The sequence below is a fragment of the Oxyura jamaicensis genome, chromosome 12, assembly GCF_011077185.1.
Source record: "Oxyura jamaicensis isolate SHBP4307 breed ruddy duck chromosome 12, BPBGC_Ojam_1.0, whole genome shotgun sequence".
Taxonomy (NCBI): Eukaryota; Metazoa; Chordata; class Aves; order Anseriformes; family Anatidae; genus Oxyura; species Oxyura jamaicensis.
In genome coordinates this window covers 7,314,375-7,340,918 of record NC_048904.1, presented here as the reverse complement: position 1 = coordinate 7,340,918, position 26,544 = coordinate 7,314,375, and the positions used below count along the sequence as shown (strand labels likewise).

The 26,544-nt window shown below is 41.5% G+C and overlaps 2 protein-coding genes across 6 annotated transcripts in view; both read right to left on the bottom strand.

Annotated features, from left to right (window-relative positions):
- Nucleotides 1-14,364, bottom strand: part of STAB1 (stabilin 1) — a 57,915-nt gene extending 43,551 nt beyond the window's left edge. The window contains exons 1-10 of one of the 2 annotated variants that reach the window (XM_035338039.1): nucleotides 14,268-14,364; nucleotides 13,042-13,177; nucleotides 7,945-8,081; nucleotides 6,599-6,714; nucleotides 5,275-5,360; nucleotides 4,139-4,208; nucleotides 3,132-3,227; nucleotides 2,714-2,830; nucleotides 1,734-1,930; nucleotides 1,406-1,536 (exon numbers count right to left, since the gene is read on the bottom strand). In XM_035338039.1, coding sequence (XP_035193930.1) covers nucleotides 1,406-1,536; nucleotides 1,734-1,930; nucleotides 2,714-2,830; nucleotides 3,132-3,227; nucleotides 4,139-4,208; nucleotides 5,275-5,360; nucleotides 6,599-6,714; nucleotides 7,945-8,081; nucleotides 13,042-13,122 — 1,031 coding nt within the window. In that variant the 5' untranslated portion in view covers nucleotides 13,123-13,177; nucleotides 14,268-14,364. Of the gene's footprint in view, nucleotides 1-1,405; nucleotides 1,537-1,733; nucleotides 1,931-2,713; nucleotides 2,831-3,131; nucleotides 3,228-4,138; nucleotides 4,209-5,274; nucleotides 5,361-6,598; nucleotides 6,715-7,944; nucleotides 8,082-13,041; nucleotides 13,195-14,267 lie in introns of both variants that reach the window. The other variant, XM_035338038.1, reaches the window with a different exon arrangement.
- Nucleotides 14,365-20,791: 6,427 nt separating this feature from the next.
- Nucleotides 20,792-26,544, bottom strand: part of NISCH (nischarin) — a 29,098-nt gene continuing 23,345 nt past the window's right edge. Inside the window, exons 17-23 of one of the 4 annotated variants that reach the window (XM_035338042.1) lie at nucleotides 26,292-26,466; nucleotides 24,958-25,111; nucleotides 24,267-24,395; nucleotides 23,267-23,428; nucleotides 22,675-22,753; nucleotides 22,489-22,586; nucleotides 22,146-22,184 (exon numbers count right to left, since the gene is read on the bottom strand). In XM_035338042.1, the coding sequence (XP_035193933.1) occupies nucleotides 22,493-22,586; nucleotides 22,675-22,753; nucleotides 23,267-23,428; nucleotides 24,267-24,395; nucleotides 24,958-25,111; nucleotides 26,292-26,466 (793 nt within the window). In that variant the 3' untranslated portion in view covers nucleotides 22,146-22,184; nucleotides 22,489-22,492. Of the gene's footprint in view, nucleotides 22,185-22,487; nucleotides 22,587-22,674; nucleotides 22,754-23,266; nucleotides 23,429-24,266; nucleotides 24,396-24,957; nucleotides 25,112-26,291; nucleotides 26,467-26,544 lie in introns of those variants that run through there. The other 3 variants (XR_004754218.1, XM_035338041.1, XM_035338043.1) reach the window with 3 other exon arrangements.

The following is a 26,544-nucleotide window of genomic DNA, read 5'->3' as shown; positions in this document are numbered from 1 at the left end:
TAGTAGCTGCTGCCTAATCTAAGTGACAGGAAAAAAGATGCACGCTTCTGGAGTGAAAGCAACTTTGGTCCTAAGCAAAAAGAAGGAAGACACTTTCTCAGATACAGTCAACAAAAGGATTGTCTGCTTTAGAGTTCAGGGTACAGAAAGCCACAATATATGTACTGATGTCTAATTAAGTATTCAGCCAGTATCACTCATTAAAGCATCTGAAAATTTGAGGTAATGCATAAAAAACACGGGTCTCAGTGAAAATATAGCAATCAGCTCCTATGTTAGCCCTCAGCTTCAGTGGGAAGTACCAGCTCCCGCGCATCAGTTAGATACAGTTTGTCTTAGAACTAATGAGGGCCCCAGACATGCTAATGACTTTTGCAGAAAAGCTTATCTACATGTGAAAATCTCCATCCTGATTCACACGGACTTATAGTCATTACTCAGACACTACTTAAGGTCACTGGCTGATAAACACGTTTTTTCCTGTTTGGGTTTTGTCCAAGTATCAGCTCTGCTCTTTCTGGTTCAGGGATGCAAAGACATACGGCATCTGACATTACTCCAGCCACAGAGGGCTGCGTGCCAGCTGCTGGGGAACAGATATGCTAAAGGCAGGGATTGTGCAGAACACTGAGTCCTGCACTTTGTTGGCATGTCCTCAAAGGGGGAAGCCACCGTGTTTCAGTTCTGGCCTGGAGCACGCAATGAGCAGGTGGATGCTAACAATTTAACAGCACTGGAGAAGGAACAGCCAAGGAGATGGGACTGCTCTTTTCCTCCTCAGTCTCTCAGACAAACTCCAGCTTTTTTTGGTATTAAAAAATCCTCAGTGAAGCTTTCTCTGGTGTTTAGGAGACCAAAAATTATCCTAGATCTGGCAATATTTCTCATCTGCAGGGCATCAACTTCTAAACGTTTTGCTCAAGAAAGCTAAATGAGGTCTGGTGTTTTTTCCTTCAGCTCCCCCCTTCCCTGTCATTCTGCAACACTAGTTCACCTCCAGCTTACAGGCCTGAGAGGCAGGAGAGCCAAAGACTTAGCTGTCCCAACCAAAAGGATTCCTTAGATAACATGCTGACCAAACAAGAGTCAGACATCTCCATTTTGGTGATTGACTATAAACTAATAATATCCACCAGCTTGGGGAGCTCCATCTCCAGTTCACAATACAAAAGACCCTGCTGCTCCAGATTTAAAGCATCTTGTGGCCCACATGATGAGATTTACACTAGCTGATGTAGAGCTCCTTACTTGCAATGGACTTGTTAAAAACAGGCTCTTATCAAAAGGGGACTCCAGCCCATTCTTCTCCTTTAGTTCCCTGTTTCTTCAGAGTTTACTTCATTCAAAATCAGTTTCCATTCTAGCTGCAGAATAAGCTTTAAAAGCAATCCTTAAAGTGGCTCACCTAGGATTCCCCTGGGAATTAATTTCACACGTGGAAGACACGTCGCAAAAATACTTTGAGCAGTCATTGGGAAACACGTAACACTCTGATGCAGATCTCCTACTCATCCCAGGCTTGCAAACACAGGATGCCTAGCAGAAGACAGAGCAGTGATTATAGCTGCATTCGTCATATTTTACTCAACAGGTTATCCCATAAAAGAGCTGGCAGGTTGCAAAATCTGAGGAGATTAGATGTGAGCAATCCCATGACTGGCTCATTTGAAGAAGTTCCCACCTGGCCACTCTCAGACCCTTACAGGCTGCTGACGTGCTGCTGTCACCCTTACCTCTCCTGGACGTTTGTAAACGCAAATTGTAGAGTTTTCTGGACAGCCTCCATTGTTGTCAACACAGGGGTTTATGGGCTGACAAATCTTCCCATCTCCTTGAAATCCTTCTTTGCAGGTACATTGGTACTTTTCTGGTCTAAGAACATTACATACAGCAAAGGGGGAGCAAGGAGAAGACGCACAAGGATTCTGAGCTGCAAACAAAGAGATGAGAGGTCAAAGAGAGTGCAAATTTCTGTTTTCAGTAGAGCACTTACTGTAGCATAGCAGAATGCCAAAGGCCTTAAGAGAATGGAGGATAAGGAACTTATTCTATTAAATTGCTACAGTTTCCCAGAAAATAAAATAATTTCAGACAGCAGACAGTTTGTTTTTCTTTGATCCAAGGAATTTGGATGACACATTCTTCATATTACTTCAGCAACACAAATATAAGGGACAGAAAGAAGATGCTTGTATTTACTTCTGAATTTCCATCATGTCTGAAAACATCTGAAAGTGGTGTTTGGTCAGCAAGAACTGCAAAAAGCCAGTGAAAATAGAGCTATCCATTGCTAGCTAATCGCATGCATCTTTCTTTTAACAAAAGCAATTCAAAAACTTACATCTGAAATCAGTGAAGAAACCCTCTAATTACATACCTTTGTTCAAACCCTCTAAATTATATACCTTTACTCATCACTTATCCTGGCACAGACTCACCGATATCCCACTGTCACAGTTACTCTGTACAGGCAAATACTGGATGGCATCTGCAACTGTAACTCATTGCTTGCTTACAGGACCAAGTGAGAGGAGAACAAACACCTTAGGTATTCATCTTAAAAGGATTCCCAAAAAAACAGGCTTTTATGCTTCCGCAGTGAGGAAGACACCGTATTCATGGTGATCAAGTTCATCCAGAGATGCCAGAGAAAGATTTCTCTTTGGAAGGTCCTAAACAGAGGACCATTTAGGGCCACAACGAAATTTCTCACCTAAGCAAGTGCTGCCACTTTTTCTGTATCCCGGCTTGCAGTCACACACCGCTGTCCCATCCTTTACCGTGCATTCACTGTTGGCCTCACACATCACGCCTTTGCAAAGGGGAAGCTCTGGAATCACACAGCAAAGAGAGTTTCCCTTTGAGCAAGAAGCACAGTGCAAGAAGATACAACTTCCCTTACAAAAGGCATGGAAATGAAGGCAAGTGTTGTTTCCAGAGACCCCAACCAGCACAAAAGCCAGGGAAAGTAAGCATGACAGACTTGCAGGCTAGGTAGTCAGGTCCCACAAGACTTGGAGGGAAGGGAGGATCTACCCTGTTTCCAGAGAAATCCCAGCTGGTTTTGGGACACATGCATCCGTATCATAGTTTAGCTCTAACAGCTCCTCTCCAGCTACCAATTTATTTACCTTGGTCACACCTGAGGCCAGTGTAGCCTCCATAGCAAGTGCAGCTTCCATTCCCAGTGACGCCACTGTTGCATTCCCCGTGCACACAGTCACACACTGAAAGGAAAGGCCAGACAAACAAGACCTTCAGCGACAAGGCAGCATGAACAGCTCCCGACATACACTGGCCAACTGCCCTGGGATTTGGCACCCCGATTGCCCACTAATAATCCACAGCAAGTATGACTCATTTTAAAAAATAAGGTCATCCTGGTCAGAGCTCACAGAAAGCACTGCAAGTCCTGTGCTGAAGAAAGGCAAAGTGCTGCCCTGTAAGATCAGCCCCAAATGCAACATCTGGACCAGCTTTTCAGACTTAACTTCCCACTCCTCCAAGTCTATTGCAGCCAGTGTGGAAGGATGCGGTATTATAAGGCTCTACCACATCTGTGATGCCAGCATGGGTGTCGTTCCGTAAGCACAAGCACTGAGATCACACCCATCTCACCTGTGTGGATACAAGGGAACCAGGAGATGGAAAGAAAGGGCTTCTTTATGACTGGGCCGCACTGGTCATAAATTGCTTCAAAATATGACATATGTGAGAAGCAGTATTGTGTGTATTAATGTGTAGGAAGGGCAATAAAGAGGAAGCTGAGAGACTACTGGAGTGGTGACAGGAGTCTTGCAAACAGTTGGGAAATTAGTCTGGGTTGCTTCAGGGCAAGTGGGATGTAGGTAACAGCCTGGCTGAAAAGAGAGAGGAAACTGGGAAAGCCATGGTAATGGGAGAGCGAGACTTTACAAAAGGAAAAATGGATTGATTTGAGTGAAAGACTGAGAATCATTTGTCTAATGGGACAGTGGAGAAGGGCAGAAAGACAAAATGCCCAGATACTTGCTATTAAAGGCTGTCAGATGCCATCCCCTCATCCTCTCCAGCACCCTTCCTCACTCAGCCTCCCCCTCCACTTTCCTTGCTCTCAGGTATTTCTGTGCAGGTTTCACCTGAAATTACTCTTCCTTACCTGACTGACAGTCTGGGCCAAAACGGTTTTCATCTCGACAATTCTGGCAGGCAAAACCACTGTATTGCTCCTAGAAGGGCCCCAAAATGTCCCAGATGTTATTTTTCTATACCATTTCATTGTTCTAAACATTGTCATAGTTCAAAGTATCTCCCCATCTCTGATTTTCTCTCACAACTGAAGCAATACATTGAAGAAGATCAGTCTGCTCAGTGCTCTAGTACTACCACCCAGCCCTCCCAGCAGAGGAGTACACCAACACACAGAGAGTGTGCAAAATGCCAGCAAAACCCAGGTGGGCACTGAGAAAACCACGTCCTGTTTGCAGACGAGAATGTAACAGCTGGCTTATGATCTCTCTGAAAAAGGAAGTTGTAATTCACTAGCACCAACGGGACGTTTGACATTGATTTTATAAGGCTTGGGGACCTTAAACATGTATTTTAACTGATATTGAGTGTCTCTGAGTTAAGTCCAAAATCAGCTTTTTTTTTCAAAGATGTGCCCGAGAGGCAGGACTTTAGCTTATCCATTAATTAAGGATAACAATGCCATTAATTAAGGATACTGTAAAAACATATTGTTCATAAGAAGAAGTTTCAAATCTGACACTAGTCTGTTAAGCTAAGATAATAATTTTAGAAACACTGCTTTATATGAGTCACATGTGCAGCAGTTGTTGGTACTTTTGTTGTATTAAGTCTAGAGCTGTAATGAAAATAATAATTCTGGTTTTAGTCTTTCTTGCTTTTCCTGAGAGAGGGAGGATCTGACTGCTAAGGTGCAGCAGCAGCTGGGAAGTCTATCTTTCAGGTGTGGTAAAGGTACAGCTCATTATACGTATCTCAGGGCTTCTTGCAGCCACAGACAGACACTGATTATTTCAACGGATCAGAGGGTTAAATCCATGCAATTCTTCATTTCTTCCTAGAGATCCTTCCCAACTCCATAGCCTCACCAACAGTGTCTTAGTGCTGCTGCAGACCACGCCAATACCCTAGTTAAACCACAGGCGCTGATGCTGGAATGAAAGACCCTGCTAATGACCTTCCAGGCAGAAGGCTGGTCTTCATCCAGAGCTTCTGCACAGACGCTGTACAAAAGCATATCACCCTCAGACCAAATCACACACTGACCTTGCAGATGCAGGTTCCGTTCTGCTGTATGCCATCCAAGCACGTCCCATGGCCACTGCAGGGATTTTCGGAGCCTCCTGGACATTCTAGCAGGTAAGAGGCCAGGCAAGATTAGGCAGAAAAAAACAGCACTGCATCCCTCTTTTTATCACCTCTTCCTACAGGCATTCCAGCTGTGTGAAAGCAATGGCTCCTTAACCAGCAAAGTCCCTGCCTGCTTAACCAGTACAGCTACAAGGCCCAGAGCTGGTGAAGATGGCAATGAATAAGACCAAGAAGAAACATGGCTGCTTTCTAAGGAAAGACTTTTAATAAAGGTCTAAGGGAAATTCCACTGGCCCATAACTAACCACATTTCAGAAAAGCCACTGAAACATGTTTTGAGATGGAGCCACTCTTGCAATCATCAGTAAGAGGCAGCACCAAACATCTGAGGACGGTTCTGAAGCTTGGGACAGATAGCAGCCTGCTTTTCAAAGATACTGAGCATTTTGGCTTTTTGTGGCTTCTTGAAGGGCTGGGAATGTGCTCAAACAAGCATGGTCCACACATCTTTGGAGAGAGGGTGTCCAAAGATGTGTGGACCCTCCAAATTCTAGGGATTATATCTGAAAATTTTAGGCATAGAATTGCCAATTGATTATTCAAAGCACTTTATGTGCAGGCCCAATTGCTCAAACAACCTCCCATTTTCTGCTGGACTGGAGAATGTTTGGCCATATTCCAGTCACTGATCAATTGTATGAATAGTGTTCATCTTAGAAGATAAACTTTTTGGATTTTTGGTTTTTGAATTTTTGAGAGAAGACCAAGAAAAACTGAGTGTTTTCAAATTCTCATTACTTGGCTTAAAACTAAACAGGAGCTTTGGGAGCTTTGCATGTTGGGTTGGAATTGCTAAATATTTTCTGTGACTGAACCTCTGACTAACTCCAGACTATATAAAAGCACACATGGCACATGCACTCCAGACCAGAGGGACACCAGAAAGAAGTATCTTCCTCTTCCTTTGGAAACTTTCTTAAAGAGGAACAAAAACATCCCTTTCCAAGAGGTTCTTTTTAAAGAAGAGACTAAAGGAAGTTCCAACAAAGGGGGTTATGTTATGTGTTAAATATAAGAGGATTAAACCCATATGAAGCAAAGAGATTCCTTCCTCATTATCTTCTAAACATCCTGGGCAGATAATGGAGACCTTGTAAATGCTTAAAAAGCAGGAGCAGAAATAACAAAAATCAATCAGCTTAATGCATATTTAATGCTTCGTGTTAAAAGTGGTTTGATTTACTGAACAGAAGGCATTGTAAACAGATGAAAAACTTACCATAGCATTCCGTACCCCAGAATCCTGGGCAGCACTTTTTCTCCTCAATTTCCTTCTTACATATGTGATAGCACCCTGGCTGGACAAGGGTATTTTCTCCTAACTTGACAGTGTATCTTAAAAAGAACAATCCAAGATCCATGATTACACCACACAGATACCACATACTTGTTGGAGGGGTTCTAAGCAAGCACACTGCAGCGCACTGAACACTGAACAGAAGGGTGTTCATTCCCTCCCCAGTAAATACACGTAAAGAGTTTGCACTCTAATTATGTCTTCCCCACGGATGCCCACTGATCTGTGCTCCTAAGGCTGGTTCCAAGAATGTTGCTGGGGACTGGATTTGAGACAGAGGAGGAGCATCTTTCTCCTATTCAACCCTTCATCCATCGCTTTACACAGAGGCTAGGCCCCTGGTGGCAGCGTCTCTTGCTGTGCGTGTATGCTGTACAGAACTACTCCTGGGTCTGTTCAGCTACCACCAGCACAGAGAGATAACAGGCAGAAAAGCTGCACGCGCTCACATTACTCTTATACTTCGTTTTATTTTTGGCACAACATCCTTCCCAAAAGGAACTTGGAAATCGCCTCAATAGCACTGCCCCTTTGAATTCAGTCTGACTCCTCTGCATGTCTGTAATTACTGTAAAACTGCTACAGCTATTTTTAAAGTATTTATACAGAATAATGAATTACAGAAAACAGTAGACAATGGAGCTATATGTTAACTGTTAACATTCACTACTGAATAGATAGGCAAACAATAATCTATAGTGTTTCATTTTCTAAAAAAAAACTTACTGGTAAATTCAGTTTTCCTTCACCATTTTCCTATTAGAGCCAAGCTATAGAAATGCTCAACAGAATAAGAACAAGGAACACAAGAACAAGCAACCTTCATAAAGAGAACTAGGAAGGTAAAAAGTTCAGAGGATTAGTGCTGGAAGCTGAGAGGATATGCAAGGGGAATTATTATTATATTCTTTCTCTAATAATTCACTAGCAAATTCCAGGTCTGAAACAGGTTCCTACAGAAGACAGAGCTCTGCTTAGCTGCTACAGCAGGATAAGCAAACTCATTTTGTTCAGGGCAAGGCAGAGGTAATTATCAGGTAACTGGTTGTTTGTGTACAGAACCTTATATGCAGCAAAAAGTCCAGGGGATTTGCAAGGAGACAAAATCAATATTAAGGGCCATACATTCATTTTTATGTATCTGAAAACAGAATTCCTTGGATCTATAGGGCTCAAAACCTACACGTGTTCTCCTTAAGGCATACACATCACTCCTTGCATAGCAGAGCTAAACCAGATCTGCAACATGGTTAGGAAAGAGGTCTTACCTGCAGTCCCTCACTCCGAAGCCTTGCGTGGTCTTTAACCAACCTCTTGGACACAACGTTTTAGGCATCACAGCACAAGCAGTACATGCTGTATTCATTGTAAATACCATCTTGACATTGCATCTCATTGACTTTAGCTTAAAAAGAAAAAGTGGAATGAAAATAAGTCCATAACTGAACTGTTACCTTAGGCAGTCATCTTGCCAGCCTTTGATATCTTTATCCACACTGCACTGTTCTTTAGATTCCACATGGGGAGGGCAGTGACCAGTGTGGCTGCTCGGATGTACACCACGCACTCATACATGCTAAAGCACTGTTACGCTAATGCATGCTGCTCTGCTTGGATCTCAGCTACAGGGCAATAGGGCAAATCACAGCTAACTCATCTTTCCTCTGTTACTCACAGCAAAAATTCTAACCATTTCTAAAGCAATAATAACCATGCGCTGCTAATTTAAACTGATCTTTTGGAAATGTGTGGTAGTGGTACGTGAGGACAAACTCTAAACCAATAACCCTTGACAGAAGACACTGAATTAAAAGGCAGCACAGCATTTCTGTTTTCCATGCTGAAGATACAATCCAGTTGTACTGGTTGTTTCTTCGCTATTTCATGGGTTTGACAAATTTTGTGTGTTGGTTCAGTCTATTTCCCAGAGACCAAGAGCTGCTCACACAAGTGCTTCTCATGGCAATTGCCTTTGAGAAGGTGCAGGGAGGGAGATTAAAAGGAAGAGTGCTCCGCACTTCTCCAGCTACCTAGAGGTGGCCCTTGATGCTTTGGCCCAGGGTGGGAAGGACCCCATAAGTGCCAGCAAGAAGATCAGGTAGGAGACTTGGATAATTCATATGGCCGGTGATAAGTTCAGCACAAGTACTTCCACCTAACCAGGATACTTTCTCTTTAGGGGTTCAGACTTCTGCAAAGTGCTTTTCAATGCCTCTGTACCACCAACCCTGCTTCTCCAAATGAAACGCAGCCAGAGCAGATGAGAAGTAAAGCATCAGACAGAATAACCATCACTGTATGCCAGCTTGTCATTGAAGCTCATGATTTTACCACAGATGGGTTTCCTAGAATCATCCCTAAACTCCTCAGGTCAAGCAACTGTGCAGAAAGACCATTGCTCATTTTAAAAAGAGAAAATGTTTGCTGCTGTTGATGGCAGAGAAAAGCTAGAAGGCAGGAGCTGTGTTTGTCCCAAAAGGTCAACAACTGGTATTTTCTAAAAATAAAAACACCAGATCACATTCTGGGAGGAGGCCCTGATCTGGGATTTTTTAAAAGCCAACCCTGAAAAATGCTGTTAATGCAGTAGCTGTCGTGTGCTCAGAACTCCCTGTTCTGTATTCCCATCAGCAATCTCAGCCCAGCTCTGCTTCCTCTGGACCTAAGTAAGCCCAAACACATACATTTGCTTCAGGGCAAGGGAGGAAGTCCACAGCTTCCCATCTTATCAACAGCTCAGGAAGGCCCTGCCAGAAGATAGCAAGCAGACCCCGTCAGGAAAACCTCATGAGAGATAACCCTCCGGTCCCAGCTCTGCACGGACATCTCCCCGGAACGCTTTCCTGACTCACGCCCATGTTTCCTCTGCCTGGAGCTGTCAAGCTTTTCCTCTTTTCCTGGATTTGCTTTCTGCAGCCATCCATGCACAGACACTGCCCCACAAACAAAGTGACTCGTGTCTGTGGTGGTGCCTCATGTGGATATTCATTCCTAGTTCTGCACCAGGGGCTTTCCTTACTGTACTTTAGCATCCACTCCCTTTGGAAGGACTCCCTTGCATTATGAAAAGCTCAAAAACAGTCTGAGATCCAGCAGACCCAGCTGTCCATGTCCTGCAGGCCCCAGCTTTACTGATTTTATCCAGCAGGACAGAGATCAGCATTGCTGTTCCTTATGTTTTTACCCCACTCACACACAGTGGAATCAAAGGAGATCTCACCTCTTTCACAGAGCAAAACTGAGAAGACAGACAGTATGGACACTGGGGAGCTACATCTGGAGTACCCTGCCTCAAAAGCCCAGCAATGCCATTCATGGGACAGGGGAGAAGCAGATCCAACCAGTGGAACTAAGCACAAGTGAGGACACCAGATTAAAACTGGACTTTTGAAAGGAGCCAGATGAATCCAGGCACATTTTTCTGACAGAATGGCGCATCTTGTTGGTCCCTTGCTGGTCCCATCAAATCCCAACCTTAACCTTCACTGAGACAATGCCTCAGAAAGAGAATGGGAAGATGCTCAATGAAGAAACACAGTCGGATGTCTTCCCACAGGTTGTGGTATTAAAACTCAGAATTTCCCCACAAACCCTTATCAGGTATCTGCGCCTCCCTATCTGTATAAAAAAAGACCACACAAACAGTAGAGCACAAAACATTAAATTAAAACCCTTTCACCTTCACTTCCAGGCATCAGGAGCTGGCTGTCAGACACAGCTAAGTGTGTTCTCTGTCACTGTGGTGAAGGAAGACACTGTTATTCACACATTAACCATTTTTTCTTCTCTTTCCTCCATTAATGTGGCCCCATTTCTAAACAGAGATGGACACTGGGAGAGAAGAAAGGCTGTCATTCCTTGCTGTTGGAATCTTTAATCATTTTCAGGATAAAACAGGCCTCTAAGGCAAGATAGCTATTGTGGAATACCCTCTACCCTACCTTCCTAGGACAACGTAAAATTTAGGCAACTTCCCAGTAAGGTCTTCCCCTTTTTGTATGGAAATATGCTTGTGTCAGCAGCAACAGGCGGGAGGAAAGAGGAAGAAAACAGCTGTGTGGAAAATTAAAAAAAAAAAAAAAAAGAAAAAAAAGAAAAAAAAGTCCATTCTTATTTGAGTGACAGAACTGATGAAGCAGTCATTTTCTGGAGTGTTTTGCTTCTTATGAAAGCAGAAGAGAAAATCAAGGGGCATAAAAAATGCAATGGTTTGGATTCTCCAACTTTGGAGTGAATGAAAGGAAGACAGAAGTTTGAGCCAGAGGTGGCTGCTGGGGCACAGCATCGCAGAAAACAATGATGCACTGCTCCCTCGGGCTTATCTGTGACTGCTGTTTCTCAGTCTGGAGATGCTGGAGAGGAAGCAGCAAGAGAGAATATCTGAGCCTGTGTTGCAGCAATATGCAATACCACCCGGCGTGCTGAGAGCCAGCAAGGTCCATCATGGCTATGCCAGGGAAAGTGGGCGAACAGCCACTGTTCTGCTCAGATGATGTGAGTCTGGACTGTGCCATACTTTGGGTACAACGCAATGGAAAAGGAAGCCTGGTGTTCTCAAACAGCTCCAAAAATAAAGGAGGATTTTAAAGCAGGAGACATCTAGCTGCAGCCAAAAGCAGTTAGGAGCCAGGGTGCCTCTGCCCACATTGAACTCTGCCTTGCCAGGGCCAGACTGTGCTTTCTCCCTGCACTCTTTCACATGCATGTGCAGCATCTGCTGCCTTCTGCACTCAGCTGAGACATTCCTGAGCTTCTGGATGCTGCAGTGTTTCCTTCCCTCCTCTCTCTCTGATGTAAATGTCCCTTACTTTTCAGGTGCTCACATTTCTCTTATTCCATTTCAACTTATTCCATTTCAAGAGAATAAGCTGGGGGGGGGCTTTTTTAAGGACTAGTTTCATTCTACTCATTTTCTCCCTTTATCATTTCCTCCCAAACCATAACACCAATTCTTCTGTAAGGCAAGACTTCAGGGAAGAAAGAAAAACACACGTGGACGTCAGTGTTTGGCTCCAACAATCCTGGGAGCCAGTTCTGGAAACAGTCATCTAATGAATCACCACATTTCCAGAGCTTTTGCCCTTTACAAAACAAGAGCTGCATACACAAGCTCGGGTCATTATAGTCATGTACCTCCTCAAGAAGTTCTCAGTGACACTTTAGTTGAAAATTCCTGGACATACTAGCGCTTTGCATTTGGCCAAGGAAGACACTGTTCAGCATGAGGATGAACAGTCTGGCTCAGAGATCACGTAAGACAAGAGCACTCTTCTCCTTCCCCAGCCACTTCCATTCCTGCTCTGTACCACCTGGGACTGGCCTCCTCCTGGCAGAAAATCTCTCATGGTTCTCACATCTGCTGCCTCTTCCCCAGTCCATACAAAATGCAGATCAAAACACAGCCCGGAGATAACATCAGAAAAACCAGCTACTACAAAATCTCTTTCTCCCTTAATGCCCCCTGCAAGGCTCCTGCAAGACAATGGAGTCTTCTTGTGGAATCACTGCACTTCCATCACAACCAAATAAAGTGGCCATCCTAAACAATCGTCAAAGTCTTCATTAGACCATTGTTTTTCCTTAACTCCCACTATACATTTTCATATGTTTCTTCTCTTTCTCCAAAAAGAGGGAACCTTCTGGGGACAGAAATCTAAAAGAGGGTTATTTTTCCTAGATGAAATAAGCTGCTTCAGAGGTGATGCAAAACATTTCACGTCTCTGTGAGTGGGTAATCATTACCTAATATTCTATGAATTATAGCCTACAGAAAGTGGGACGGCACAACCACGGAGCCAAGACCACAGATCTACAAAGGCATCCTACATTCTTATAGATGCTAATCACAAGAACGGAGATGCTGGAATCAAAACAAAACCTTCCCACGGAAAGCAATCTGTACTCCTTGCTGGGGAGCTGCTAGGATATGTACTTGAAAGAAATGTATTCTCCCTGTTACAAAGCAACAATTTGATAAGATTTAAGAACTTTTTTTAGAAAACTCTCCTGGGGCACATATGGACCTGTCCTGACAGATGCCAGAGATCCTGAAAACAGTGGAAGACGAAGATCCCCAGTACTATCACATCACTACCTTTGCAATCAGTGCTGATCAGAAATGCAAACTGAACCTGATCTAAAATTCAAGCAGCTGGCTCCAACCTTAATTTTAGCTTTCCAGTTCAGATGCCACACGTGTCCTTCCACAAGCAGGTAAGATATTTGACAGTCTTAAAGTTTAATTATGGATGTTATTCTGCACTTAACTAAATGTAAATGAAAAAGTGAGGTTTTGGGATAACATGCAACCATCCAAATATGAAGAACTCTTCGATGAACATTTAAACAAAGACTCACAGACTTACCTTCTGACTCTGGCAGTCAGCTGTGGGAGTGAAGCATGCTGCTAAGAAGAAAAGCAGCAACCCAGGAGGATGCATTTTCATTCTTTTACAAGCAGAACCCTTTCCACAGACGGGGAGGTGATAGAAGCTGCAATTTCTGTAAGATAAGACCGCCTACTAAGAATCAGATCCAAGAAAAAACAGAGGTTAAAAGTAAACAGCGAGAGAACATTTTTGTATGGTGCTCTTTGGATGCAAAGCCTTCATAAGGGGATCTACTAATTCTACTGTTACGTCTGAATCAATACTACCTTTTTCTTTCTTTCTATTTTTTTAAATACACAAGCATAACTTCTCAGTAAAAGGTTTACTCAAAACAGGAACATCTACGGATTTCCTCTTACATATCAGTTCAAAACAGAAGGAAGGAAATCCTTAGTTTTCAACTAATTGGAACAAAAAGAGGTTAACTGTATGCTTAACTGAAGGCAAATCCAAAGGGCAAACTTAAATACCATGAATTCATGAGAGGTACGTAATTTCATTTAACCGCTGATTTTAGTATGTCCAGAACATCTCTAACCAAAGGTTAATCCAATGATTCCTATCCCTATGTATGCATGAACAAAGCAACACGAGTCATGTGCCGCACATCAGAGCAGGAATACAAGAACATCCTATCGATCAGTCTAACCCTTCAGGCAGCATTTGACATTTATTTGAAATATTTTGGTTACTCATCAAAACCTACATTGCATTTTGTAGGTGCTATACCAGCAGTAGCAAAATATATGATTTTCCAAACGCTCTGCTGACAGTTAGATGAATCCATGGAGCTCTCCCATAGCACTCAGAATAGGAATGTCCCAAAATGTGATTTAAAAAAAAAAAAATAGTTACCTGAGTTACAATCTGTGATTGCATTTCTCCTCTCGAACATTACAAACAACCAAGAATTGATTATTGACAGATTTTTTACATGGACTTTTTTCCCCTGTGCTGCTAACCGACCCACTGAACAGAGCAGCCTAAGGATTGCTTCTATTTGTAGCGATTCCTACTGAGCAATAAGCTATCTTTTCATTTTGGAGCCATTAAGAGTACAGGAAGGTGCATAATGAAACTAGGATAGGAAGCTACTCTTGCATTTAGGTAAATAATTGAGAGCATAAGTAATTTTTGTCTCTTGCATAAACACACAGATGTGCATGTTAATATATAAAATATGTAAGAACCGCTGTACTTACTAGTGCTGTAAATTGTGCTTTACCTCTTCCTCCATCCTACAGAGCAGCCAGCATGATGAACAGCAAGCACAATTATATATCCTGCACCAACAGGAAGCAGATAAGGCACACAACCATCCAGGGCAACCCATGTGAGAAGTACCAGCCCACAGCTCAACCTGACAGCTCAGCCCACTTGTCCCATGAGGGGACCAACAGACAGCCACTCTGGTCAAGGCCAGCAGGTTTGTGCAGCCACAGAAACCGTTTGGTACCCCACAGATCTGTGAAAGGAAGCAGAGGCCTCGTAACTCACACCAGTTCTGCTGGGATAGCAAAGTCACAAATGGGCAGGCGGGACATTGTCACAGAGGGGGACATTAGTGTGGAAGCTGCACAGAAATTTATGTACTTACAGTCCTGGTACTAGAGTGGCCTTGAAAACTAAGAATGAGACAGCCCCTCTGCTCCATGCTACCTGGTAGGTATACACAGCTGAAACAGGCAGCCTAGGAGGAGGTTGAGTGATCATTGATGGTCTTCCAAGAGCAGACCATGACATATGGGTTAAGTTGCAAGTACCAGGCATCCATAGATAGATGAGATTTTAAGGTGAAAATAGCTTACCCTGAAGCACCTGCAGAGGCATGGGCTTCTTTTTCTGAAACTTCAGCCTGTTTTCTAAATGTATGTTTTTCAAAGGGCTCCACAAATAAAATGCTACAGGGCTGAAAGGACACAGCCTTCTTCTGAGGCTTTCCACTGCTGTTTGTCACCGCTGCATCTGGCCTAATGCAAGGAGAAAAAAAAAAAAAAAAAAGGAAAGGAAAGGAAGGGAAAGAAAAGGCTTGGTGAAATTCCTGTCTGAATTAAATAAATCAGATTTGCAATAACATGAAAAAGCTCACAATCAGCTTCCTTTATCTGACCATATTTTTATATGACCATTCACTTAAAGACAAGTGATACAACAGAAATATACAGGCTACAGTTGTGAACACTGAGTAGTGCCATTACACAGTAGGTGGGCATAACATGAAAAATCAAAAGCTCATGTGTCACCAGATGAAGTGATTGTGCTTTCCTGATCAAGTGGCATAGCCAGTGTGTTCCAGGCATTGTGTATGAATTGCTCTGATCACTGCTGCTGGATCTGCAACACCAAAGCCTGCATCAACTGCATGATTCTGGGAATCAGAGTAGGAAGGTGAGGCACCAGCCATCTCCAAATGGACGGGTGGCCCAGACTTGTTACCAATCACAGTGGAACGATGCCAATATGCTTGTGGTGGCAGTCCAGTTGGCAGAATCACCAGCAATGGCAACAATGGCATAGAAACAGGAAGGGGAACATTATTAGGTAGAAGAAATGAGTAATGGTGATACAATTAATCTGTTCCTTTTCTCTTCTGGGAAATAGATTTGTCCTAGGCAGATGGATGGATGGATTTTCTCACAGATGATGTATCAATAAAAAGCTTATGCCTTAGAAGCAAAATGCATGGGATCATTTCTTTGATTTCACTGTTTTATCCAACATCATTTACAATTGTCAGTAAATAAAAGGCTGTTCACTCATTAATTTCTATGTAAGAACAGCTAGAGGAATGAAATGCATAAGCATCTGCACAAAGCATTTTAATCAGCTCACAAGAAGTCCCACAAAGCAAAGCTGGAAAGCAGAGATTTTTTTTTTTTTTTTTTCTCCCAACATCAAAAACAAATACATCAGAAAAATACTGGATGTTAAGAAGAACGAATGTGAAAGATATCCTGAGGTCTGTCAGAGAGCTCAAGAGCTGATGCTTCTAATCTGTCCAGAATTTACAGGGGAAATACCCAGTACTGCATTAAGAATGAAGCCACAGGATTTGCTGTCACTAGCAATTAAAGGAATTGAGACAGCCAAATGTAGAAAAAAAAAGTGAGGAGGGGGGAGAGAAAGAGAGAATCTGTGTGCAAGACTTGTAAGGATTTGATGGCACAGCACACAAAGAACAGCCCTGCTGCAGGCAGGGTAGCAGAGCCTCATTCGTGGCCTGCTCAATGTTTGATTGAGAGGACTGTGCATTTAAAGGATACAGTAGGAGCTGTCAATTGCTTGCAATTGCATTTATCTGTGAGGTTTAGCACGTGAGCATTTGTTTGTTTTGGAAAGCATGGAGGATGACTTACCAGCTAACTGCCTCCTGCTCAGGCTGCACAAAAAGGCTGGCTAGCGGTTGAAGTCGCAAACCTGGGGCTCAGAAGCATCACATTCAACTTCTGGCCCTGACACAGCTGACTCCTATAAACTACTAACAATCTACATTGGCCTGACTCACACAGACCAGCAGCAGCTTGTTGGCAAGCAATAGTGCTCAGGATTTTTTCCTCACTCAGCCTTTTTGTTTTATGAGTTTATGAAAGGTTGAATCTTCTGAACCAGCTTGTCTAGACCACGACACATGCTTCTTCCATGACCACATTAACATTCAGAATTGAAAAACTCCGCTGGTCAAAGCTAATCTATTCCAGGGGAAAAAAATCCCGTGCCTGGCTAAAGGCAAAGGATACATACACGAACTTCCAGCCTCCCATGACAGTCACGCTGCATTTTAAAATGCTCAGTCACCAGCCCTCTGCTGTGAAGCGTGTGCAGCCCTGGCTAGCTTGGGCAATTTCCTGCTATTGAAATCTTCTGTATAAGCAATCTTTACTGGAACTACAGAACCAAGACAAATGATTTACCATCCAGTCTACCATAGCTTCTGTGTGGACTATTTGGTTACTTCAGCAGAGAGAAACAAACTCGTTCCAGTCTGCTGGGAAAGCTAGGAAGGAGCATAAAGTCTCTTCACTCTGAATCACAAGCGTCTGAGAAGCTGCGAGCCTTCCCAGGTACTGCTAAGGGATTAAACAGCCCAAGCCACGAGTGCCTGTGTGTAAGAGCAGGGCCAGCTGTGCCGTACTTGCTGAGCACACCCCTGAGGCTGCTGGTGCAGAGACTCAGACACAGTGCTGGCCCATTCCAGGCAGACAGGTGGAGCTGCCTGAGCACAGCGTGGCCTTGTGATTCAGGAAGAAATGATCGCGGCTGCTCACATCTTGTTAGTGCAAAGCCTGGAAGGGTAGCGGCACAAATGTCAGATCATAAATGCTGTAAGTCCTGCCCTACTCACTGCTGTTGACTCTGAGTTCTTTTACACATGCTCCTGCAGGGAAGGCCTGCTAAATATTCCCATCTCTCTGTTTTACTTTTATACCTTTCCCATCTATTAAGCAGCGGCCTGGGATTTTGCTGGGAGAGTCAGGTTCTGAACTCCCCACAGGTATTTCAGTATGAATTAGATGCTGCAGTTCAGTAACAAAACGTGCTAAAAATTGCTGTGGAAAAAGTGGGGGTATGAAGCTCATTACACCAAGAAGGTGCTGAGGAAGTACAGAGGCCAACATTGAAAAACAACCTCAATAGATCCCTAAGGATTAATAATATCCAGATCTGGTGAGCTAGCCATAAAGTTGTATTATTTCAGACATTAAAAAAAATCTCTGAGAGGGGGCAAAGAAAATTTGTCCTTGGGACAAGTGACTAGTGAGTTGCGACCTGTCATCTCAGGAGACAAGAGGCTGTGAAGAGAAAGAAAAATTAAGAAATATCAGGTTAGGATTAACAAGATTTTGAAGAAGTCCTGGAGGATTTATTCTGTCGAAAACAATCTCTTGAACTTCCATTGATTTGGATAGCATTAAAGTGACTAATGCTTTATAAAAACTTTGAAAATAGTTTCTTGAGCACTCTCTAGGATCTTTAAGGTAAGTAGTGGAGAGAAATAAGCTTGGCTTTTGGAATCCTGAGGGATAAAAGTCACACAGTAGTATCAGCACCCTCCTGTTAATTAGCACAAATTGCTGTTTTATCACACTGATACCCTAAAACCACCCTAAAAGCTACTTTTTTTTTTTTTTTTTTTTTTTTTCAGTTGGAAGTACTGCTTTGGTTTTGTCACGAACCAGAGGTAAATCATTATGCAGTGGTTTAGATTTGTTTTTCAGTACAAACCTTGGCAAATAGTTTGCTAAAACTTTCACCAAACACATTATAGGCCCTTTTTGTCCCTCATACGTAAGAGTACACAAAGGTTACGCAGCAGCACCACAGAAAATACACGGCCTTTTGGGTCATACTGATGTGAGCAGGCGCTGCTTGAACAGCTCAGCCTCCGAGCCAGTTCTCGTCATCCCCTACGAGAGACTTTTAAAGTCTGAACTCATGAGGTCCTGCTGCCCAGCTTACCTGGCACTAGGCTTTTCTTTAAGCATCCACTGTCTTTTTCAGAGCTGGCCACACACATTCCTCAGCACCTTCCTGGTGTTTCATATCCTCCCTTATTCCACAGCCAGTTTTAGCTCACCACGTTACTAAATGTCCCTCCATTATCAGGTAGACAGCAGGAAACAGAAGTTTGTAGCCTGTCTGCTCTAAACCACAACTTTGTGCTTTTCCTCCTGTTGCCACTTCTCCTTAGACTGTGTATGTCTGAAGATTAATACCATAGAAGTAAACTTTTGAATCAGATGCATGCAAGCTAGAAGTGGCATTGTGTTATTCCTTTTTTTTTTTTTTTTTTTAAATAAAACTTAAAGTTGTCAAGACCAGGAAAACAAATTAAACGGGCTGATATAAATACATCACCATTTAGTACATCTGCAGCCAAGAGATCACAGGGCTGTAAAAACAGCATGGGAATGGACACGGAGCAGACAGGATGCAGGTCAGGCTGTCATTTCACCTTACAAAGAAAGCATGGCTGAGCTCAGGTCACCACCTCATTCACTCTCCTTCCTAGTGAGATTCATGTACAAATTTTCAATTGTAATACAAGGGAAATTTTAAAACCTTTGACCAGATCCTCAGCAGATGACACCAAGCACAAATGCATGGGTCTTCCCTAGGGTTACGTAAACCTATATCAGTTGGAAAGCCAGACTATGAAAGACTAAGATCATTTAGGAGGTATTTTCTTGAAAAAAGGTCTTCCCACCTGCCTATGTATACATCCAGTCCCAACTTTATCAACTTCAATACTGTCTTAACACTGAACAGAGTTTGAAACTGTAACAGATTTGAAGACAACCTGAAGAGAAATGAGCATGCAGGGCTTCATAGCACTCTTGGAAAGAGAGAGGAAGAAATCAAAGCTGTTCTGTGTGTCCAAAACCGCTTACAAAGCTTCTTCAGTCTGCAGAACATTCTGTACGAGCTAATTGTAGAAAACAGAAAATGACACAATCAGCTAATTTATAGAATCCAAGATGAAGGCAAGATGAAGGACTGCATTTTCAAGGAAAATTCAAATACTGCTATTTGTTTCTAAAAGTGGGGATTTAATTAAAATATAGCAGACAAAGACAAGAGACTGGTGCCAAGGGACAACAGTGAACAATTTTTCAGCTGAACATTGAACTTTAACAACCAGAAATGTGAACGCACAAAGTACCGTAACTCCATCAGGTTTTAACATGGGCCAAAGAATAGGGGAGCAAACATCTGAATTACCACAACAGAAGAGTGTTCTTTTTTTGTTTTAAAAATATATATATATACACACAGAAATGAACTGGACCTAGCGTCAGTGAAGCCAGTTTGCACCTACTTTGTCTAGACCATGCTTCACCTGGCAGAATATAAAAGATAATGGAGATAAATGCCATGAAAATAAATCTCATCACACCATAGGTGAGATACTAAATGTAAGAATGAGGAAATACTGTATTACGTAACTAAAAAACTACTGAACATTCATTCATCTTAATATGATCAGTGCTTACCATGCTTAAAGGGAAATTGTACCCATTCTTTGGATTGTATCTGACACAAATGGGAATATTTTAACAGCTTAAAGGAGGTCTTGTTACCTGAAATCTCAAGAATATTTTTGTTTGAAGCTTAAATGCCTTGAGGCAGAAAAAAACTTGCCATTCCTGGAGATGCTCAAGACTTGTTTGGAACAGGAACTCAGTGCATTTGAACTCTGCCCTGTTCTGAGTGTGACAGTTAGATATCTCCCAACCTAGGTTTCTTTACATTTTTTAAGGGAGCATCAGTTTTAGGCAGCATCAGCCGGCCATGTACATCAAAACCATCCTTCCCTTCTTAACCCCTGCAGATGCAAAACACTCAAAGTCTTGGAATTAGTCTTCACAATAGTGAGTAGTTTGGTGTTTTGTTTTTCCCCGTCATAGGAGGCTAGAACTTGCTGGGCACAATAGTATCTGAAGTTACAGATGACAATTTGGAAAGCAAATTCCTACCGTCTGATGGAGCAGCAAAAAGACTTGAAGTGAATCCTCTTGGAACTGTGTTTAAAAGCTGCAGACCCTCACTTTCCACAACTCAGCTTTACTTCTGGACCAGCATGTATTTTCTATACTAAATTTTCTTCTTTATTCTTCCTGCATATTTCATACTTTACAATACACTCAAGGAACAAAGTGTGCCACTGAACTACCATATAGTATTCTGCAAACACAAAAGGTATACTTGAATAAAGACAAGGCCAAGAGAAAACTGTCAAATTACACTTTATTTGTATTGACAAAATAGGCAAAAGACTTGGTGTTCAGAGGTAAATTAATTATTTGCTGACAACAGTTGTATAGCCATGTTGTGTATTTCCATTTTCAAGACTACACTGAACAGACTTTTCTGAGTAGACTTTCACAGGCAATTCTTTTCCCTAGGCTAAGAAAAAAGAATGCTCAGACTAATCTCATGAGAAAGTGTCACCTGCCTGTCACTCAAATTTTACTGTTAAGTTCACAATTGGCAGCAAATAATTACATTTGGCCTCAGAAAGGAAAAAAATACGTAAAACTAAGGTCATTAAATAATAAGCATTAGCAGCATACCCAAAATACATCTTGTACAAAGAACATTGCACTTGAACTTACACAAGCATTTACCATTATTTACACATTAGAATTTGTATAGAACATCAAGACTGATATATACAGAGAAACAGCAGAAACCTTAACAGCCCTAGAAGACAGCATATCTAGTGTTGACTCCTTATTTTTTCCATACAGTTTCCCAGGATGTCTCATGAGTTTTTTTCACTATATACTGTTGCATAAAAAATACTTTACAAAAAGTTAAATCCCTAGCTAACACTTCAGAATATTTGTATGGACTATTAAATGTTCACTGCACTAGGGAGCAAGGGAGTCCAGTTCAGCTCCTTAATAAAAATACAGAATTTGACAGACTCTATTTAAATGCTGTGCTTTACTTTATAATAGACACTGAAATCACTTAGCTGTGCAGTAATTACCCAGTGAGTTCCAAAGGCAGCTCCCTACCACACAGTATCTCCCACTGTCTTGCAAGCAATGAAATTAACTTCTCTCGGCTTTCTGCACTTGGGATAAAGATGTACCACTGGATCTCTCTGCTCCTGCTGCCTTCTTGTTTAACATTACCCTTTGGGGTATTATCAGTGTCTCCAAAGTGATCCAGTGTTAAGTTCTGCATCAGATCCTGATTCTGAACATCATCAAACACAAAGGTAAGGGCCTGTGGATATGTCTGATAACCCATAAGGACTCTATCTAAATCCCGGATTCTTCTTCCATCTGCAAGCTGATACTTATCTCTCTTTGGTGGTTCCTTCGCAAATTCAGGTAGTGGGTAACTGATGTAATCTTCATCAAAGAGAAACAAATCAGAGCTGGTTAATATAAGTGTTTTAGGTTGAAGTGAACTAGTGTTTTGGGTAGATCCTTCAACATGATTTACTTGAAATGCCAACACATACAGAAGGATATTGAGGGACTGAAGATTAGTCAAATCATCCATCTTCTCTGCCACTAGAAAAGCAAGGTCCCCAATCTCCTCTTCATTGGGATAAATAAATTTTACTCTGCTTGAGTGAATCAGTTCATAATTTTCCATTTTTCCTGCAAGAATAAGAATACACTGTTATACTTCCACTTCAGTACTATACAATACTTTCTTAAATGCATGAGGATAGGTAACAACATTGGGTAGTTGGCTGGATCTGGAAAAAAATCAAGTTAACATTTATGCATGTATGGTTTTCCCTCACAATACTGGAATAATTTTTATTTGGATTGCATTTGTCTACTGAAGTCTCTTGCATTAACCTACCTATATTTCTGCAACTTTCTCACCACAACTAGTTCAGGCTGATAGCAAGAGAGGCAGAAGGAAACAGCTGAATTCTCATATCAGACTACCCACCTTCTTACCAACTGATTTCCTCTGCTTCCTCCTTCCCACTCCCTAGTTCTGAACTGACTGCAAGCATCATCAGATCACTGAACACAAGCTTCCTACATCTTTCAAGCAGACAAAAGACAGAAAATAAAAACAAAAAACAAAACCTCTACATTAATTGCTTTGATACCCCCTCCATTGCTTATATACCCCTGATTGATGAGCACATTCCTCTCCTTCAGTGTTAGGTTCTGGAATGACAGGAAGTAATACTGCAGACTCTTACTCCCTGTAAGAACTTAAATAGAAAACAGCAAAACTTGAAGGAAGCCTATCTGCTTTTTTCCATATATATTGACTGGTCTTAGGAAGGTCTGACTACTATCACCCGACCTTGCACTTTCTGGGCTTACAGACCTTCTCCTTAGAGCAGTTACACTAATAATCATTCTTCAGGAAAATGTCATTTTAATTTGTGAATAAAATATTCAGAATTCTAAGCATAAATGTTTAACCTGACATTGGAACTGAACTTAATGTGCCTCAGCAAGGTCTGGTTTTCACTTCACTACACTCTCTCAGAATGACAGGATTCCTTCATCTGACCAAGCAAGGAAAACAATAACTTTTAGGCTTTATTATGTTCACTGTCCTTTGATAACAGACTTACAAGTCTTTCTAGGTTGAAACTTGCAGTGGGAGCTAAACTACTACATAGAAAACACAGTTCAAAGCAGTAGTTTAGCTGATGCTCTTAGTACCAAGCCCAAATAGCTCCAGCCATGTAGAAAAGACCACTTACCAGTGTTTTTACTCCCAAATTCGGAGTAGAAGTCTTTATCTATTGGCTCTGGTGAAGGTGTGCGTGCAAGCAATGACAGAACTGCCATAAGCTGCTGCATGAAAGCATGAGTGTTGTAACTGTCTCTTGTTAGGCAAGTGACAATATGATCTGCAGAGTGTCCTGAATAGAATACAGAAAATAAACCGTTCATACATCTATACGGGACATTACCATAACTTCACCAACATGCAACTGTCACCAAAATAATTTCTTGCAAGCATTATTTCTCCCCAAAACATGCATCGTTATTCAGGAAACCCCCTCAAAAATAGAGAATCTAATTTCTCTTCATTTAAAATGATGCACACAAACTGTTTGACTATTTTACAATTTATCTTACAGAAAAATTGCCCTCAGCTTTCTTCGTATACTAGCTATATGGAAGCTTTCTTTAAATCATTTTCAATAATTTTTCCCGATCAAGGTCACAAGACAATTAGAAAGACACTTCAGAACATAGAAACATATGGCTCACAGGTAGTGGTAGTCTACAACAAAGTAATACAGCCTCAAAATTTACCTACATTACTTCAACTAAATTTTAAGTTGACATTCTCATCTTATGGAAACTAAAGTCTCCTTTTCCATCCAAAAAGTCAACCATCAACTAACTACATGTCTTGCAAGGTGGACAGAACTTTGATCTTACTCTTCATTGCAAGCCAAAGCCTCAGAACAACAAGAAAGTCTTTAGAATTCCTTTCTGATCTGTCACCAAGACTGAAGAATTTTTAAAAGCATTTGTGGGACCAATTCATTGACATTAAAAGCTTCCTTGATACCTCAATTACAAGATGTTGCAAGCCTACTCATACAGCATCATCAGCATTACATTAGCTCCTCTTAAGAAAAAGCAGCAAAAAAAATTCAGCTCCCTAATCAAGAGAAGAATCCATATCAAGTAAGACTAAACACATGATATTGACCTGGAAAAACTTGAAGCACAAGATGTACTCACCAGTAATTCTGAAGTATTGGTCAAACAGGCCAACATTTACTGACTGCAGATCATTAAGTTTTAACACAAAGCAGCAAGAGAGGTGGAAAGAGTCATTTTCACAATCTGAGTGTTCTTCGTTCCAAAACTCTGTTGAAGATACAATAAAGTCAAACGAAAAAGAATGATGATACTCCTTTCCATGAGTGTAACTTCTATATCCAGAAAATGTATCACACAAAGAAAGAAATTAGGAAGAAGGCAGGAATAGTGGTTGATTTCTCAAGCACTGTATCTCCTTGTTAACATTATTTCTTGAAGAACTGCATCGCAGATTTAGACCGGCAGATAAAATTTACAAATCACTCGTATGAACTGAATGCACAGTGAGTTTCATTCTATTCACTTACCATTCTGCTCTCTTAAAACGGCCTTTACCTACCCAGATGATGTTGGGGATTATCAAATAACATCAGAGGGAAGCAAGGACACAATGGCACATAAAAGGGTTTGTCTGACAAGCAGCCATGACTCAAGAACCCAAACGTGCAGCTTTGAAGATAAAATCCCCATGCAAGCACTTTGCAGAGGGCAGATTGTGCCACTCTTCCTCAACCAGGATGATCAGCCAAAACTGGTAGTTAAACTCAATGCAAACAGATGGGGATTAAGCTCAACCTTACCAGAGGATCAAAATTAATAGCTCTCTTACCTAACTGATGCTCATCCGCATGAATGAAAGAATCGTCCAACAGAAAGTAAATAGCTTTTGTTGAGAGAAGCACACAAGCCATCACTTCCACATTGGGAGTTTTGTAAAACAGAACTGAAGACCACATGAGATGCCTCAGCTCTTCATTTTCCACCTAAGACGTAGATTGTATTTCGCAAGTCACTTGCACATTTTGACCTTTCAGACAGCTTTACCATCCCAGAGGCAGCTTTAGATTACTAGTAAAAGTTTCAAAACTTTTGAAGCATGTGCTATAGTGAGAGCAGAAGTTTACCTCTAGCTGCTAAGCACATCTACAATAGCTGTCTACTGAAAGTGCCTTGGTTATGTGTAAGAGAAAATTATTTTTCTGTCATGGTCTAATTATTCCCCATTTCCTGACAAAGAAAAGAAATAACTAATGCACAAGACGCTTTCTAAAACAAACAAAAGACAATTTTATCAACAGATGAGCAGTGCCTCCCACACCTCAGGCCTATCAAGCCTTCACAATGCAACTCCAAATCTGGATGTAAGGATCCTTAAGAAAGGATGGAAGCGATGGAAGCACAGCTCATCACTACAGCTGCTGTTCCAGCCAGGCATCTTTCCAGCTTCTAGCCTGATGAGTGCTGTGAGCTTTCAAAGGAGTCACCTGCTTTTTTTTTTTTTTTTTATCAACTTCTCCCAGTGCAAAGAAAAGTACAACATACAAATTATGCTTACTTTAGAATACTTAAGAAAAAAGGCAATAATAAAAGCATCTATTTCTTACTAAGCTTTTCAATTGACATTTTTACTAGAAACGCAGTGATTTATCACTTCAAACACCACCTCATGAATTTAAGTTAGAACTGTACTTTTAAACTTAATCTTCCACAGCCAATAAACCTAATTTCTGAATTACAGGTTTATATGCTCATGTTTTTGGAGTCCCTAGAGCCATGCACATGCTGTGTTGTATTCATGAACCTATATTACCCAAAAAGTCAGGACACAGTGTAGCTAGTAATTCCACTCTGTTGATTCTTTCATTTTATCATTTTAAAAGAAAAATACGAACATCTTGGAATAGTCATTTTCAAGATATACTAGTGTACTTTCTGTCTCTGCATCAAGGATCCTGAAGGCAAAATATGCCTGCCAGGACCACAATCACTGCAGTAGGGGCCTCAAAAGACAGTCACATAAACAGGTTTTTGACCAAAAAGTTTCCAGGTTTGCTTCAGCTTAGCTTTTCAAGTTTGATCAGGAAAGGTTTTTCACTTTTTAAAATATTTTCTAATACTGAAAGGTCAAGTCATATTTTTATATACCCAGGCTAGGTGTAATACCTCTGCAATGTTGCCATGGAAAAATTCAACTAGGGCACTTCCTTTCAGCCCAGCCACATGCTGCAGAGATGCAGAAACATGTAGGTGAATTGGAACCTGGTTATCTTCTGTAATCTTCTGCATAAGAAATTCAGATGGATATAAAGATGACAGAGTCAGATGAGGCTTGGAAAAGCTAGGAGACAAAAGAGATCCAGAAAATATCATCAAAATTTCAGGAAATACACAGCTCTCCCCAGCAAAAATTCATACT